This window comes from Sciurus carolinensis, chromosome 19 (genome assembly GCF_902686445.1).
Source record: "Sciurus carolinensis chromosome 19, mSciCar1.2, whole genome shotgun sequence".
In the NCBI taxonomy this organism is placed as follows: Eukaryota; Metazoa; Chordata; class Mammalia; order Rodentia; family Sciuridae; genus Sciurus; species Sciurus carolinensis.
The window spans coordinates 1,384,250-1,402,209 of record NC_062231.1 but is presented as its reverse complement, the minus strand read 5'-3'; the positions used below and the strand labels follow the sequence as shown (position 1 = coordinate 1,402,209).

At 51.8% G+C, this 17,960-nt stretch overlaps 1 protein-coding gene across 4 annotated transcripts in view; it reads right to left on the bottom strand.

Moving 5' to 3' along the window:
- Positions 1–898: 898 nt before the first annotated feature.
- Efcc1 (EF-hand and coiled-coil domain containing 1) overlaps positions 899–17,960 on the bottom strand; it is a 31,247-nt gene continuing 14,185 nt past the window's right edge. For 2 of the 4 annotated variants that reach the window (XM_047534462.1, XM_047534466.1), the window contains exons 3-8: positions 6,860–7,017; positions 5,207–5,348; positions 3,910–4,045; positions 2,461–2,598; positions 1,943–2,012; positions 899–1,075 (exon numbers count right to left, since the gene is read on the bottom strand). In XM_047534462.1, the coding sequence (XP_047390418.1) occupies positions 939–1,075; positions 1,943–2,012; positions 2,461–2,598; positions 3,910–4,045; positions 5,207–5,348; positions 6,860–7,017 (781 nt within the window). In that variant the 3' untranslated portion in view covers positions 899–938. The remainder of the gene's footprint in view (positions 1,076–1,942; positions 2,013–2,460; positions 2,599–3,909; positions 4,046–5,206; positions 5,349–6,859; positions 7,018–17,960) is intronic. The other 2 variants (XM_047534463.1, XM_047534464.1) reach the window with 2 other exon arrangements.

Genomic DNA, 17,960 nt, shown 5'->3' with positions numbered 1-17,960 from the left:
TTTTATTTAGAGACAGGGTCTCGCTGAGTTGCTTAGGGTCTCGCGAAGTGCTGAGGCTGGCCTCCACCTTGTGATCCTCCTGCCTCAGCCTCCTGAGCTGGGATGACAAGTGTGCACCACCGCGCCTGGCCCATCATTATTTAACCAATTAAATAAATTCTTTAATTTAGCACTCATTTTACACACACTGCACTAGTAGCTCTCTTTCCCTCCTGTGTGATTTTAAGCTAGGAAGGTCAAACTAGTACCTAAGATGTATTCAGGAAGGTGGGGCTCCAGGTACTATATTAATAGGGACCCTTGCTGACACCACACCATTGCTTTTGATGTCACCACAGACTGAACGCCCTATTTGCCAGTTTTTGCCCATCTAAATCCTACCTGGATTTGGGGCTGCACTAGGCAGGAAAGTGAACCCTCTGTTCCGAGGACCAGGGAGACAGCATCAGGTGCAGGCTGATCCAGCACCTGCATGATTTTCCTTCTCTCTGTCGGTCTGTCTGTCTCTTTTTGTTGCGGCACTGAAGATTGAACCCAGGGACACTCTACCACTGAGCCACACACCCCAGCCTTTTAAAATTTTTTATCTCGAGACAGTGTCTTGCTAAGTTTCCCAACATGGCCTCCAACTTGAGATCCTCCTGCCTCAGCCTCCTGAGCCATGGGGATTCCACCGTGCCCAGCTCTGCAGGGCTTTAATGTGGACTTTGACGTCAGGAATGGAGGCGCTGTGTTGGAGTAGCAGTGACCTCCAGGGCCTCCACAGTACTGATGATGTGACCGCGGCCAGACTGTGTACAGAGGGCGTTCCGACGGCCTGAGTGTGGTCACAAAGATCGCGGAGGCCTATCACGGAGGCTGTTCGGATGGTGGTGAGGCCCATTGTGGAGGCTGGTAGTCGGGCTCATGGGCGGTGCCCACCGGCTGTGCCAGCGACCTCAGCAGGAGATGAGAAGGGGGTTGGCGGGAGCAGGGTTTGAGGAGGCCTGTCCTGGAGGCTGCCTCTGCAGGAGCTCACAGCCAGCCAGGGCTTGGTGCAGGGCGTCCAGGATGGCCGAGGGCCCGGGGCTTCCTTCTGCAGAGAAAGGACAGTCGGGAGTCGGGAGCAGGGTCACTTGCTCACCCCAGCTCTGCCCAGTTACACCCCTTCTTGTCCCTCTTCCACTGAAGATCCCTGTGATGGCGCTTCTAGCACACATTTCCTGGCCTCCTCCTGGATGCTGGGGACAAAGGCTCACATCTACTTGGGAGGACATTTTATTTTTTGGTCCCAGGGATGGAACCCAGGGGTGCTTAACCACTGAGCCACATCCCCAGCCCTTTTTCTATTTTATTTAGAGACAGGGTCTCGCTGAGTTGCTCAGGGCCTCACTTTTGCTGAGGCTGGCCTCCACTTGCGATCCTCCTGCCTCAGCCTCCCTAATGCTGGTAATACAGGCGTGCGTCACTGTGCCTCATTGACTATCTAAAGCCTGTTCCTGCCTCCCAGGTAGATGGGGGACCACAGTGTGAGCCCTCACTTGCTGGCAGGGCTCAGGTTGGCCCAGTGTCCTGAATGACCTCCAGCATCCAGGAGGAGATCAGGAAATATGTGCTAGAAGCCCCTCTGTCTGCAGGGGTGTTCAGGGTTGGAATAATGTCACCATTTTGCAGACAAGACACTCAGGATGGCTGGGCATGGTAGTGCATGCCTGTTATCTTAGCAGCTGGGGAGGCTGAGGCAGGAGGATCACAAGTTGGAGGCCAGCCTCAACCACTTAAGCAACTCAGCGAGACCCTGTCTCTAAATAAAATATAAAAAGGGCTGGGGAGGTGGCTCAGTGGTTAAGCACCCCTGGGTTCAATCCCTGACACCAAAAATTAAAAAAAAAAAAAAAAAAAGGCTCAGGACCGAGGGTTTCCTGGCTGCTGACCAACGTCTGCAAAACAGAGAGCTCCCTACCCTGTGCTGGGTTCCTCCAAGCGTCCAGTGTGCTGAGCAGAATCTTCCCCAGGGCTCTTTTCGATATGTTCTTCAAAAGAAATGGAGACAGGACTGGATCAGACACGGATGCCAGGTCCTCATTCAGCAGGTGGCTCTCTGTGCAGTATCCCCACCCCCAGGCTGGCCACGCCGAGCTCCTCAGAGACTCTTGGTGGGGGATGGAGCTGGGTGCAGGTGCCATGATCTCCCTCAGAGATCATGTATGCAGGGCGCACATGCCTGTCATGCCAGCGGCTCAGGAGGCTGAGGCAGGAGGATCGAAAGGTGGAGGCCAGCCTCAGCAATTCAGCAAGGCCCTGAGCAACTCAGCGAGACTCTGTCTCTAAATAAGATATAAAAAGGGCTGGGGATGTGGCTCAGGGGTCAAGGCTCCTGGTTGGATGCAGGGCACACTGGGTGACAGTGGCCCACATGAGGGAGCCCAGAGCCGGGTGCCTCCTGCCTTAGCTCTGCAGGCATGGCTGCCGGGGGCCTACCAGGTCCAGGAGCCTCTGCAGCAGCTGTAGCACGTCCACCAGCTTCTCTTCCAGCAGGGACAACCGCACCCGCTCCGTCTCCACCATCTGCAGCTCCAGCCTCAGGTGCTCAATCTCAGCTCCCTTCTGCCGCTCTGCCTGTGGGGACGGAAGGGGACCCTGCTGTCTTCCCAGTAGTCAAAGCATCCCAGAAGCCCCTGGCCTGCGGGACCCTTTTGTGGAGGACATCCTGTCCAGCTTCCCCCTGCCTGCTGGGCGGATAAACCACCCAGATTCCCTTGGGTTGACCCTGAGGCTCAGAGAAACCAAGGGCCTAACTCAAAGTTGCACAGCAACTCGGACTGACGTTAAGAGCTTTTATATTTATGTCCTAGTCTGAGGACTCCATTCTCCCTTCTCTATCGGTCTGGTTTCTTCTCTTTTTAAATACATTTGTATTCGTGGCAAAGCAAAGAAATCCATCTGGGAACTGGGTGCCTTGACCTGTTCTCCCAGTGACTCAGGAGGCTGAGGCAGGAGGATGGCAAGGTAGAGGCCAGCCTCCGCCACTTAGCAAGACCCTGAGCAACTCAGCGAGACCCTGTCTCTAAATAAAATAGAAAAAGGGCTGGGGAGGTGGCTCAGGGGTTAAGCACCCCTGGGTTCAACCCCTGGGACCCCACTCCGAAAAAAAAAAAAAAAAAAAAAAAACAGAAAAGCAACAAACAAAACTGTTGAGGACCTTTTTTCAAGATCACCAGCCGGTGATGTGGCCCGGATTTGAAGCCACAGTCTGGTCACAGCACATCCCCATCCTGTTGGCTCTGGGGAGAAACCTTCCCCAGCTCACATTCTGTGAAGGAAAACTCCCAGGACACAGTGCTTTAGAGTGAACGTCTGCACTGGGCCCAACAGAGCAGAAAACCAAGAAATCAAAATGGAGTCCCTTGTGCTAAAAGTTCCACCAAACTGAAACCTTCTGAAGATATGAAGAGGGACAGTGTCACATACCCAACCGGCCAGTTTCAGTTGACATAACAAAATTCCCTCTTTTTTTCTTTTCTTTTTCTTTTGGTACCAGGGGCGCTTACCCACTGAGCCACCTCCCCAGCCCTTTTTCTATTTTATTTAGAGACAGGGTCTCACTGAGTTGCTCAGGGCCTCGCTAGTTGCTGAGGCTGGCCTCCAACTTGTGATCCTCCTGCCTCAGCCTCCAGAGTTGCTGGGATGACCAACCAACCCCAGGGCCTTTGCACTTGAGGTTCCCACGTCCTGAATGCCCCGCCCCCTCATTTGCATTGCTGATTCCTGCACCTGGCTTGAGAGGGAATCTTTGAAGTCACAACCAAGAAATCTAAATCGAAGGCAATCGCATCTCCTTTCTGAGTCCTGGTTTCCTCCCCCGTGAGTTGCGTACAGGACCCCTGGTCCTTCCCGCTGTGGGAGACTCTAGAATTGGGCCCCACTGACCTCCTGCATAGGTGTCACCAGGGTCTTCCCACTGAAGCCCTGGGCCTCCAGCTGCCCCAGGCTGCGTGCGTGATCCACGCCACCCACGTGGCCGCAGGAAGTTTTGAGCTTCTTTGCTGTCTGGTCATCACCCCTGCTGGAAGGAAAGTGCCAGAACTGTGCAGAGGTACTTCCCAGCGTCTGCTCCGCTCGTGAAGAGCGGACCTCGTCTTTGAGCCCGAGTCCTCCTGAAAGTGACCCCAAGCTGGGACACCCGCCTGCTGAGCATCCTTCTATGCCCCTGTGCCAATCTGAAGAAATGCCAAAGGCCTCACCTGGGCCTCTCCAAGGTCCCTCCCCCTCCCCCCTCTGCACCAGCTACAGCGCCTTCCTGGTTCGCTAAGTTGCTGAGGCTGGCCTCCACCTTGCGATCCTCTTGCCTCAGCCTCCCGAGCTGCTGAGATGACCAACCAACCCCAGGGCCTTTGCACTTGAGGTTCCCACGTCTGAATGCCCCGCCCCCTCATTTGCATTGCTGATTCCCTCCGTCCCTTAGGTTCCTGGCTCAGAGAGCATCTCCTGTCCTCCCGCACTCTCTCTGCCAGTGGAGAGCCACCAGCTTGGTGATTGCTATTTTTCCGCTGCCTCCGTGCTCGGCACATAGTAGGTGACTCAGAAAATTCTGACGTGGGGAAGCGATGAGGGCGAGAACCCCACCCCATCGGCAGCCCTTCACGATCTAACGGGAGTAAGAGCGTCCTGCACCCGGTCGGCGTGCTCTACCCTGATCTCTGATGGACGATTGTCACCGTCCCATTCAGGGTGGGAGGACTGAGGCTCAGAGAAAGCAAGGGACTTGTCTGAGATGCTGGACCTGTCCTCGTCCTTGAGGAGTGACGGATTGGGAACGGACCGGAGAATGAAGGAAGGCTTTGGAGCCACGTGTTGATGGCGGAATCCACCAGCGGTGTCCTTGAAGGTGATGTCATTTCTTTCTTTTCTTTGGTCCCAGGGATTGAACCCAGGGGCGCTTAACTCCTGAGCCACCTCCCCAGTCCTTTTTATATTCTATTTAGAGACAGGGTCTCGCTGAGTTGCTCAGGGCCTCGCTAAGTGGCGGAGGCTGGCCTCCACCTTGCGATCCTCCTGCCTCAGCCTCCCCAGCTCATTTCCTCAGCTCCTTCCATTCAAGCTGTCACTCAGTGAAGGGGCCTACAGGGTGGGTCCTCATCCTCCTGGGGACTCTGGGCTTCCTGGACGACCTCCCGGAGCCCCAGGCCCACCGCTGGCAGGTCCCGGATGTTGTCCCACAACATACCCGCTCTGACAGCCGGAGGGACATGCCAGCAGCACCTCGGCCTGGGCCGCTGGTGGCCTCTGCTGCTTCCGCCACTTCTCTTCTTCCTCCTCTTCATCAGAGGCCGCCTGGCCCTCCACGGAGCGGAACAGCTGTTCGTCCCCTAGGAGGAGAAGCCAAGATGCAGGGACATGGGACCAGGGTGGGGAGACCGAGGCCCCTGGGGAGCTGGGCAGGGTCTGGGACACCAGGTCAGGCGGATTCCCAGCTTCTGCATCTGGGGGGACACGGAGGACGGGGGTGTCCCACAGGGCGCCCTCTGTGGTCTCCGGCATCGCGGGCTGTGGTCTCACTGGGCAGTAGGAACCCCCAGGGCTCGGCTGCCCTGCTGCCCAGTCTCCAGGGACAGCCCGACCCTCCTTGGGGACACTTCTCTTCCTCTTCCACGTCAGCTCCGGGGCTTGTGAGGCAGACCCGGCCGCTCAGGGGCAGGCTGCCCGGTCACAGCTGGGGCTCAGGAAGGGCCGGCGACCCCACGGGAGCCACTGAGAGCCAGGCCAGGCCTGGGATTCACGCGTCCAGACAGGGGACTGTGCTCTGTGCCTCAGGCTGGGGGCGGGGAGGACGAGATCTGGGCCACCAGGGCCACCAGGTCTGGGAAGGAGTCAATGCACAGGACAGCAGGCCAGGTCCCGGGGGACATGGGGCTCCGTGGACAGCTCACCCCACCTGACACCTGAGTGGACTCTAGTTATGTGAACCAGTAAACCTCCTTTTATTTATTTTTATTTTTGGGGTTCCAGGGATTGAACCCAGGGGTGCTTAACCCCTAAGCCACACCCCAGCCCTTTTTCTACTTTATTTAGAGACAGAGTCTCGCTGAGTTGCTTAAGTGGTTGAGGCTGGCCTCCAACTTGTGATCCTCCTGCCTCAGCCTCCCAAGCCACTGGAATTACCCATGTGCACCACCGTGCCTGGCTCCTTTTATTTTTTTTTGCCATATTATGAATTGAACCCAGATGATTTATCACTGAGCTCCATCCCAAGCTCTTTCCATTTTTCTATTTTGAGACAGGGTCTTGCTAAGTTCCGCAGGTTGGCCTTGAACTTGAGATCCTCCTGCCTCAGCCTCCCGAGTCACTGGGATTTTGTAGGTGTGCATGGCTCTGCCTGGCTGATAAATCTTCTGTTAGCTTAAGCTGATTCGAGTTGCATGCTCTCATATTTGCAGTCATACCACATCAGTTATTTAAAAACAAAATCTGATTTAGGGATTTCTTGCCCCCATGTGGTAGATCTGGGGTGGTCTGGATGTGTTTCTGTTTGTTTTGGTCCCAGGGTTGAACCCAGGGGTGCTCAATCCCTGAGCCATATCCCCAGCCCTTTTTCTATTTTATTTAGAGACAGGTTCTCACTGAGTTGCTCAGGGCCTAGTGAACTGGCTGAGGCTGGCCTCCACCTTGCGATCCTCCTGCCTCAGCCTCCGGAGCTGCTGGGATGACAGATGTGCGCCACCAATTCTTAAGGTCAAGGTTTTTATGATGATGGACCTGAGGGAACAGGCTCCTTTGGGCTCAGGAAGCCCAGGGGAGTGGGGCTCGGTGCTTCCAGACCTGGAGAGCCTGACAGCTGGACAGACGCATGCCCGGCGTGTCTCAACAGCTGGGGACGAACCTCCGTCCAGGGCTCTGCTTCCCAAGCTGCTGTCTGACCGCCAGCGTCGCTCTGCAGTGGTGGCTGTGTCTCCGGCCCCGCCCTCCTCAGGTCGGTCCCGCGGGTCTCCGGGCTCTGGGCGGAGCTGTGTGGGGGCTGGGCGCTGGGGCTCCTGCGACCTGTGAGCAGGGAAAGAGACAGGTGTCGCGGAGGAGGAGAGAGGCATGTGCCACTCCTTCTTCTGCACACCCTCCGGGCAGAGCAGCGTCCTGCAGTCCAGGAGGAAGTGCCAGATCCTTCCGCTGCCAACCCAGGCAGAGCCACGCAATCCAATTTTAGCAAGTGAGATTGCAGGGCAGATCTTCAGTAGGCACTGCAAGATCCTTACGCAAGGCAGCCTGGGAAGGAGATGCCTTCCCCCATCTTTACCCTACCTTTGGGCATTGTCAAGTGAGGGTGTGAGGTTTGGAGCTGCAGCAGCCATCTTGGGACCATGAAGCAATGTCTGAGAGAATTGCCAAGTAGCGGAATAAAAAGCACGGACATCTTTTAACTACTGAGCTTGGAGATATCTGCTTCTGGACTTATTATGGGTGAATTTTTTTAAAAAAAAGTTTTCCTTGTTTCAGCTACTTCGAATGACATATTCTATTCCTTGGCCCTGAAAGCTTTTAACTGAAGCATCTTCTCCCGTCTGGGCTTTGGATGACCTTTATTCTCTATCAATCATATTCCTTGGCACGCCAATTTTTTTTGAACCAGGGATTGAACCCAGAAGCACTTAACCCCTGAGCCACCTCCCCAGCCCTTTTTATATTTTACTTAGGTACAGGTTCTCGCTGAGTTGCTTAGGGCCTCGCTAAGTGGCTGAGGCTGGCCTCCAACTTGCCATCCTCCTGCCTCAGCCTCCGCAGCCGCTGGGATGACAGGCGTGCACCACCGTGCTGGGCTCATGAAGTTTACATATTTTTTTAAAAAAATAAATGACTGAAAATATTTCCTGGTTTTAGCAATACATAGTAAAATAAACTCATAGAATCCATTTCCTTTTTATTTTTCATTTTTTGGTGGATTCATTTTGGTGGCTTTCCCAGGCCCAAATCTGATTTGGAAAACAAGGACCCTGATTGGGCTTAGCAGCCATTGCTGGGCCTCCAGCAGAGCCCCTGGAAGGAAGGAAGCCACACGCCACCCAGGAGCGGCAGGGCGGGCGGCCCAGAAGCCATGAGGGTGGCCAGGAGCCGTGCTGGTGGGGAGGTCGCAGCAGCAATTCAGGACTGGCTGCAACAGGTGCAGCAGGTACAAGGTGCAGGCTTCGCAGTGGACACAGGCACCCAGGGGATTGTGGGTGCTTGAATGGCCCTCTGAGCCCAACAGAGGGTTCTGTTAAGCTGCATGCGCGACATGGGGAGGAACCTGGGCCAGAGCGGTGGCAGCTGCCAAAAGTCAACCAGCAGGTCTTGCAGGAAGCGCGAACAGGAGGTAGAGGGGCACTGGCCCCTCCCACTAAATCAACATAACCACACCCCTGGCGGCTGTGATTGGCTCAGCGCTGCGCAGGGTAGCCAATGAGACACGAGGAACTGTCTGTAGGGTTGGAGGGGGCGGAGCAGAACCTTTCCTTCCCGCAGCTCCCTTTGCGGCCGCTGGGTGGCATGGGCATGGGGAGAGGATCAGTTTGGAACTGTGACGGCCACCTGTGACTGAGGGGACCGTGGGGACATGCCCCGGGGCTAGGGGTAGAGCCTAAAGATGACAGCAATACAAACAGGGTCCTTAATAAACAGGCGTTGCTGGGTCAAGCTTTGCCTAAAGCCAGGGGTAACTCTAAATTTTTGTGATTTATAAGCCCATGACTGTGTTCAGAGACAGGCAGGGAGGAAGATGCAAAAATGATGGGAATCCACCCACGGATGAAGTAAAACGCGGTGCGGCCCCAGGTGGAATATTACTCAGCTTTTAAAAAGAAGGAAGTTCTCAGCCAGGTGCAGTGGTGCACGCCTGTCATCCCAGCAGCTCAGGAGGCTGAGGCAGGAGGATCGAAAGGTGGAGGCCAGCCTCAGCCACTTAGTGAGATCCTGAGCAACTCAGCAAGACCCTGTGACTAAAGAAAATATAAAAAGGACTGGGGATGTGGCTCAGGGGTTCAATCAATGGGTACCAAAAAAAAAAAAAAAAAAAAAAAAAATTCTCATACTGCTACAACATGGACAAGCCTGAGGACATTATGCTAAATGAAGCAAGACAGGCACAGAAGGACACATAACTGTAGGATCGCCTTAGATGAGGTCCCTGGAGCGGTCAGATTCAGACAGGAAACAGGATACAGTGGAGGGGCTGCGGGTGGGGAGACTCAGGGTTTAATAGTTCCAGTGGGGGGAAATGAGAGTTTGGAAGTTGGGTGGGTGGATGGTTGCTTAATGCACCAGATCTGTGCACCATGCCCAGCAAAATAAAAAATTTCAAAAGGGCTGGAGTAGCTGGGTGGTGGCTCAGTGGCGGAGCACTTGCCTGGTGCATCTCAGCACCTCATAAAAAAAAAATGAATCTAAAAAAAAAAATAGCGAGACTGGGATGTGACTCCGTGTTAGAGCGCCCCCTGGGTTCTTCCCCGGTACTGCCAGGGAGTCAGTAGAACAGGAACCGTAATACTGTCCTCGTGTCACCTGGCTGGCAGGGACTGTTCTTAGTACTTTAAACAATGAACTCACAACCACCCAGGGAGACAGGTGGCGTCATTGTCCCCACTTCACAGAGGAGGATCCGGAAGCCCAGACAGTGAGTGGAACCTGTCAAAGCCACACACCTTGGAAACGCAGGAGCTGAGATTTGCACGGAGGCTGGTGTCCTGTGACCCGCCAGGCAGAAAGGAAGGTCTGGAATGATCCAGCCCAGCTGCCGACCTCCTGAAGTGACTACGGGTCATAAGCAGCAAAGTCAGGACGAGGAAGCCACTGAGAACAGAGCCCTTCCACAAAGGAGGACATGCTTTCGAATTTTCCATGATGTGAGATGTGGCTGTAGGGAGAGCTGAGTGAGTTTTCCCCGGGAGACCTGGGCTGAGCTGCTCTTGCCTGGTCATTGGTCCCAGGGATGGAACCCAGGGGTGCTTAACCCCTGAGCCACATCCCCAGCCCTTTTTATATTCTATTTAGAGACAGGGTCTTGCTGAGTTGCTTAGTGACTGAGGCTGGCCTCCACCTTGCGATCCTCCTGCCTCAGCCTCCTGAGCTGCTGGGATTCCAGGCGTGGGCCACCGCACCTGCTATTGTGATTGGAAGTTAATGAACTCTAACTACTGTCCCTCTCTCTGTTTGACCATTATGCAGGGTCATTGCAGAGCCAGCATGACCAGGGGTCCAGCCTGATTGCTTCCCCACCCTGTGACCCCGAAGGTCACCACTCTGCTGCCACTGTGAGCTGCTTTCCTTTGGGTGTCATGGAAAGAATAGGGGTGGGGAAGGGGTGTTTCTGGGAGCTGGAGAGATGCCCACCACCCCGCGGGCACTGCGGGGCGTCTCCCTCTTGGCTCCGGGCGGTTCTGGGGAAAGGCGCGCCCGCTCTTCCCTCACACCCTCACTTCCTGACAGACTCCAGGGTCCCCAGTGTGGTTGGTGCTTCCTCCAGCTGGCCACATCTGCAAGCCTCCCGGATCCCCCAGGGAGAGCCTCTGATGTCTTCCTCCTGCTGGAGGCTGAGGGCCACATCTGGCTGCCAGCCCGGCGCTTACATAATCTGACAAGGGCCAGATGTTGCTCTTCCCCCGCCCCCTGCCGTGGTCCTGGGCCTGGCAGCTTAGGGGTCCATCAGATGCATCCCTCCCTCAGTTCTCGGACGCAAAGCAACAGGTCCCAGGAGCCACCAGCACTGGGTTTCCCTCCGCAGGACCTTTGCTGTGTGACCTTCACAACTTTCTGCCTGTCTCTGAGCCACCTCGGTTTATTTTTCCCATCCATTCGTTCAACAGTAAGCAGCAACAGGGGCCTGTGAATGGGGACCTGGGAGTCCTATGAAATGACAAGGATCTCCTAGACACTGCCTTTGCTAACGTGTGAGATGATTTTAGGTACCACTCAGATGAACTAATAAGGGTGTGTGTGTGTATTTTATTTTATTTTATTTTATTTTTTGGGGGGGTACCAGGGATTGAACCCAGGGGTGCTTAATCACTGAGCCACATCCCCAGGCCTTTTTATATTTTATTCAGAGACAGGGTCTCACTGAGCTACTGAGGGCCTTGCTTTTGCTGAGGCTGGCCTCCAACTGGTGGTCCTCCTGCCTCAGCCTCCCGAGCCTGGGATTATAGGTGTGCGCCACCACGACTGACCGGATGGATATTTTGGAATGCTTTCCTACTATCCCAAAATGAGCTGAAAAAATAGCCCTATTTTTACATTATTTTAAAAATTCAGTGTGCTAACGCCCTAACGGTAATTTAAATGAAAAAGAAAATTACTTTTATAATACACTATACATTGCAATATGTAAATACTCAGACATAGTAAAGTACTTCACGTCTTTTGAAACTCAGTTTGCCTATTTTTTAAATGACAATAAGTCATCCTAGCTCATGGGACAAGAATCAGAGATAAGCCAGGTGTGGTGGCATACCACAGCCAGTCACTCAGGAGGCTGAGGCAGGAGGATCACAAGTTGGAGGCCAGCCTCTGCTACTTAGCAAGGCCCTAAGCAACTCAGCGAGACCCTGTCTCTAAATAAAATATAAAAAGGGCTGGAGGTGTGGCTCAGGGGTTAAGCACCCCTGAGTTCAATCCCTGGTTAAAAAAAATTAATAATTTAATCCTCACATTCAGATGTTGGTAATATTTGGACATGGAGCCTTGGAGCCTTTGAGAGATAATCAGGGTTAGAAGAGATTGTGAGCCCCCCCCATGGCATTAGTGGCCTTATAAAAAGAGAGAGAGGACTGGGGAGATAGCTCAGTTGGTAGAGTGCTTGCATTGCAAGCACAGGGCCCTGAGTTCGATCCCCAGCACCGCAAAAAAAAAAAAAAAAAAAAAAAGAGAGAGAGAGAAAGAGAGAGAGAGAGCTGAACTTTCTCTCTCTCACCCTGACAACAGGATGGTACAGGAAGAAGACCCTCGTCAGGTCCTAGCATCATCCATTTGAACCTCCATTTAAATTTAAAAACCGCCACTCTATAAATGACCAAGTCTCAGGTACTTTGTTATAGCAACAGAAAATGGACTAAGAAAGTCCCAAATCCATGCAGAAACTATTTGACTAGTTATCACCTCATTCACTGATTCAGGATCTGACTGGGTTTCCCAGTCACATGTGAGTAAGGACAGCCACTCCTTGCCTTGTCCCTGGCCACACCACCTGAAGGGCTGGACTCTGGGTGGATTAAAGACAGGGGTGCCTGATCCTGGGGAATGGGTGGGGGCAGTGCAGTGGGGAGAAACAATGAGCAGATGGAGCCAGCGACACCGTGGGTCTGAAATCTAGCCCTGGTGATATGCACAGAAGCAGAGACAGATGGCACAGCGACATTTACGCAGACGCGAAACAGATGCAAATATACACATGGTGCGAGAAGATATGCCAAGAGGAAGATATGACTTCCGCTTCCCTTATTTCAGGAGAACACATTGCAAGATCCGCTATGGCCACTTAAATCGTTGATAGCACTGAACATTCTGTACACTATCTTTTTTCCCTTATACCTACGATGTGCCTGATGTATAAATCAGGCACAGTAAGAGATTAACAACAGCTAATAATAAAACAGAATGATTACCTTATTAAGTAAGTGCTACTTGAAAACAAGCACCAAGACACCAGTCAATCAAATGAGACTGCTACTATGACGACCGGGTGGGTAGCATATACAGTGTGGAAACACTGGACAAAGGGATGATTGACATCGGAGGCAGCAGAGGCAGACCAGGGTGGGCGGGGTGAGACTCCAGCCCACTATTTGGAACAATAAGCAAATTACAACTTGAGAATTGCTCATTTCTGGAATTTTCCATTTTAGATTTTCAGATGGTGGTTGACCACTGCTAACTGAAACCACGGGAGATGAAATTGAGGATAAGGAGGTTCTGTAAAAAGAAATCGCAGAACAGTTCCCTCCAGGACAGGAAGGATCAGGGGAAAAGCCCGTTCCTGTCCCCTCCTGGAATCCAAGCTTCCTGCTTTAGGGTACACGAAGTGTCCCCGGGTCAGATGATTGGTGTGTCCGTTTGTTTAGTTTTTGGAGTACTGGGGATCAAACCCAGGAGTCCCCCCACCGAGGTATATCTCTGGCCCTTTAAAAAAAGTTTTGAGACAGGGTCTCACTAAGTTGCTCAGGCTGACCTTGAGATCCTTCTGCCTCAGTCACCTGAGTAGCTGGGGTCACAGGTGTGCGGTGCGGCACCCAGCACAACGTCAGAGATCATGGTCACCAAGGACAGCATGAGGACTTTGCTTCTTTTCGTCTTTTTTTTTGGTATATATATATTTTTATATATGTTTTATATATATGTTTTAAATATATATTTAGATATATTTATATATAATCATAATTATATATTTATATATAATATATATTTATATATTTATGTATAATTTATATATAATTATATATTTAGATATACTTTAGATATGATTTATATTTATTATTTATATTTATGTGATTTATAAATTATATATTTACATTTCATATTATATAAATTATATATAAAATATATATATATAAATTATATCTAAATATATAATTATATATAAATCATATAAATATAAATTATTTACATTTATTACATTTATTTTATTATATAAAATATATAAATTATATCTAAATATATAATTATATATAAATCATATAAATATAAATTATTTATATTTATTATATTTATTTTATTACATATAATTTATAAATAATGACTTATAAAAATTATACTTATAAATTATATAATTTATATAATTTATGATTATATAATTTATATAATTTATGATTGTATCTATTTATATATATATAAATATATTTTTAAAAGTCTATTTTTTTGCCTGCTGGGGATGGGACAGGGTCTCATGCATGCTGTGCCCCTGAGCTGTGTCCTCAAGCTGACATTACTATTCAACTTTTCTGCAAAAAGCCAGAGAAGAAATATTTCTGGCTTTGAAGCCCAAGATGGTCACTGTCACATGAGCTCAGCCACGGAGAGCACACAAATCCACGTGACTGTGTCTAATGCGATCTTTATTTCTTGGGCACTAAAATATGAATTTCACAAAAATGTCTCATGTCATGAAATAGTAGTTCTTTTCCCAGTTTTTTTTTTTTTTTTAACTGACCATTTAAAAACGCAAAAACTGATTTTGAGCCGGGCGCAGAGGCACACGCCTGTCATCCCAGCGACTTGGGAGGCTAAGGCAGGAGGATCGTGAGTTCAAAGCCAGCCTCAGCAAAGGGAGGCCCTGAGCAACTCAGTGAGCCCCAGTCTCTAAGTAAAACACAAAACAGGGCTGGGGAGGTGGATCAGTGGCCGAGTGGCCCTGAGTTCAATCGCTGACACCCACTTCCCCAAAATAATTTTGACTTTGTAGGTTGTCCCCAACTAAGGCACGCCGCTGGATTTGAACCCAGGGTGCACAGTTGGCTACTCCCTGACCTAACTCGTTTTGTTCAAGGGGTCCGTGTTTGTAATCAGACCTGGGCCGCCGGGGTCTCATGTCCGGGGCCAGCAGCACGTTCTGGGTTTGCTCCCAGCGCTGAGGAGGCTGTGGACTAACCAGGCCTCTGGCTGCGATCGTGGGGTCCTCCTATATTTGGGGTCCATCGCAAGCATACCAAACACCCACGAGCCCGGCGACCTGAGCAGGGAGAGCTGTTGTGTCCAGCTGGACCTTAAGGGAAGCAGGTGATGACTGTCCAGGGCTCAGGAGGGCCCCAGCACAGCCACCACCGACACGGCCCGCTCTGGGATGCCCTGTCAATCAGCACCTGAGCAAAGCCGAGCCTCACGCTCTTTCCCATGCACGGCCTCCGCCCTGAGCTGGGGTGCACAGAGTTTCTCCAAGCAACCTCCACCTTCCCACGCTGGGAAGGGGCTCCCTACCCCCCGTGATCGTGTGGACCCCGTGGAAAGGAGACAGTCCATCCCTAGCTAGCTACTCACTCCACTCCCTTTCAAGGCACAGAATGTTCTCGACGGACCAGGAACAGGAAGCCAGGGCGAGCTGAGTGTAGGAAGGACTTGTAGCCGGTGGTCGCTGGTTGGAAGAGGGAGAGGCCCACTTGAGGGGGAAGGCAGAGGACCACCCCAGGCTTGTGAAGAAACAGCACCAAACACTGCTGTCCCCAGGACGCCTCGTTTGACATCACCAATGTCCTGAGTTGGGGTTTGTGTTATTTGCAGCTTAAGCACCAAGACTTAATCCCTGAATGAACCCGGTGGTAGATTCTTCCTCCGAGCCTCCAGTCAGAGCCTCTGGTGGAGGCCAAGGACCCTGGATTCTGGCCTTGTGAGATCCCGAGTCAAGAACCCAGCCAAAGCCCGCCTGGACTTCTGGCCTCGCCAGCTGTGAGCTCATGCACGGGTGTTATTTCAAGACACTCAGTGTTTGGCTATTGGTGACCGTTGTGATAGAAACCAAATACAACCATCCAAACAGTCACACCCCATCTGCCGCTTAGCACAACGCAGATTATACCCCTGGCAATGAATAGCCACGGGGTCCCAGAGAGCAGGTAGGATTGGTCTAAGTCATCATGATAAGCCTCTGCCAGGGATTGGTTTAGGATCAGGCACGTGATGTGATTCTGGCCAATGAGAGGTGAGAGAGAGTTTCTCAGGAGGACCTCTGGAAAAAGGGAAGTCCAAGGAGTAATAGTCAATTTTCTGTCTCTGGATGTGGCAGTGATGGCTGGGGCCACGGCAGCTCTTCTGTGACTATGGGGGTGGGCCATATTGACAGGCCAGGAGGATAATAAGCTGAGGAAGCAGAGTGGGCAGGTGGAGAATTAGGTCCCCGAAAACATTGAGTTGACCCACATGTTCTCCCCCTGGACCTCTCAACATCCTTGCCCTGTAAGCCATTTCAAATTGGGTTTTGTGTCACTGGCAGCTTAAAGCATTATCATGAGTAAACCATTCATATTATCTCTTGGGGGTTAAATGGGTTGCATAGATCAAGTCCTTGGCTCAGTGCCTCAGGCGCAGCAGGTGCTTAGACATTTTTGGCCTGCGTTTCTGAGGCAGTACTGCCCCCTCCTGCCTCAGAAGCAGAAGATCCATTTATAACCATGCCTAGCTCTGGGTCCAGGGCTTTATTTATTAATTTATATTTGTGGGGTACCAGGGTTTGAACTGAGGGGTGCTTCACCCCTGAGCCACACCCCCAGTCCCTTTTATATTTTCTTTAGAGACAGGGTCTCGCTGAGTTGCTCAGAGCCTCGTTAAATTGCTGAGGCTGGCCTCCAACTGGCGATCCTCCTGCCTCAGCCTCCTGAAATGTTGGGATGACAGGCCTGGGTCACTGCACCCCACAGAATTTGTTCTCTTTTACATGGAAGCCAGAGCCTTACTGGACTCCCTGGGATCAATTCTCTTAATAGACGCCTGCAGAATACCCCACGGCTAGTGTTCACAGATCAGTGTTCGGTTGGACCATCTGAGTCTGTAATCGAGGTGTCATATCAAAACCCAGGCGACTCATCAGAAGACCATCACCCCCGCTGGGCTCCGCTTTCCCTGGCCTGGATGGAAACTGGCACTGGAGTTTGTTCCTCTGGGTCACTCAGGCCTTGGCAAGCTCCAGGAAGCGGCAGGACTGGCGGGACCCCCCACCCGCCCAAACAACAGCCAGATCCTGCGGGGGCGGGTGTAGACGGCAGGTCTGCCCCTCTGCCAAACCCTCCCCGGGAGGTCCTGGGCTTTGCACAGAGTGGCTTCCTTTTTGCATGGTGTTTCCTGAACAAAGAAGCTCTCAGGAAATAAGAGACCAGCATGAGAATTAAGAGAACAACAGTAGGAAGAGCCAAAAATAAATCACCAGGAGGGGAGCGACGGGGACAGTCCTGGGGGTCTCTGGGCTGGAAAGCATCCTCTCTTTTTATTTTTGGTCCCAGGGATTGAACCCAGGGGTGCTTCACCACTGAGCCGCATCCCCAACCCTTTTTATATTTTATTTAGAGACAGAGTCTCACCGAGTTGCTCAGGGCCTCCCTAAGTTGCAGAGGCTGGCCTCCAACTGGCGATCCTCCTGCTTCAGCCTCCCTACCTGCTGGGATGACAGGTATGTGCCTCTGCACCTGCACCACTTGGGTCTTAATTCCAATGTCACCTCCTCAACAGTAGTCTCCTGGGATGGACTTTGTGTCCCCAAATTCACCCACTGAAGTGTAGAACCTTCAGATCCTCAGAATATGATGATTTTGGAGATGGGTCTGTGCAGAGGTAACTGAGGTAAACCGACGTCTACGGGTCTCAGCATGGGCTCTAATTCAATTTGATGTCATTACGGAATTGAGAAAGGTGAGAGGAAAACTCCCTTCTACAAGCCAAGAAGAGAGTCTGAAGAAGAAGGACCCCTGCGGATCCCTTGAGCTGGGATTTGCAGCTTCCAGAACTGTAGGCACCTGCAGGTGCTATTTGTTACAGCAGCCCGAGCTGACAGCTGCATACCCTGACACCGTGGGGAAGAAGCAGCCAAGTGGATGCTCTCTGTCCCACCCCGTAAGGTCTCTGACTTTGGAGAGCTCTCAGTTCTTCCAAATTGCCTCAAACCTCTCCAGGGAGACCCCACTCACCCACATATCTGCTTTGTTATGAAGAAATCACTGATCTTTCCTGGGCCAGGCCCTCTGCCAGGCTTGGTGGCACTGGGGGCAGAAAAGCAGGCGTTGGGGACCATCAATGCCCATAGGGAGCTCTGGGTGTAGAGGGAAAAATCTTTTTTGGACCATTGGCTCCTCCCCTTCTCCATTATTGGCTCCTCCCCTTCTCCACTATTGGCTCCTCCCCTTCTCCATTATTGGCTCCTCCCCTTCTCCACTATTGGCTCCTCCCCTTGTCCACTATTGGCTCCTCCCCTTCTCCATTATTATTATTACTACAGTATTGTCATACCCAGGGTGCTCTACCACTGAGCTACCTCCCTACCCCTATTTACT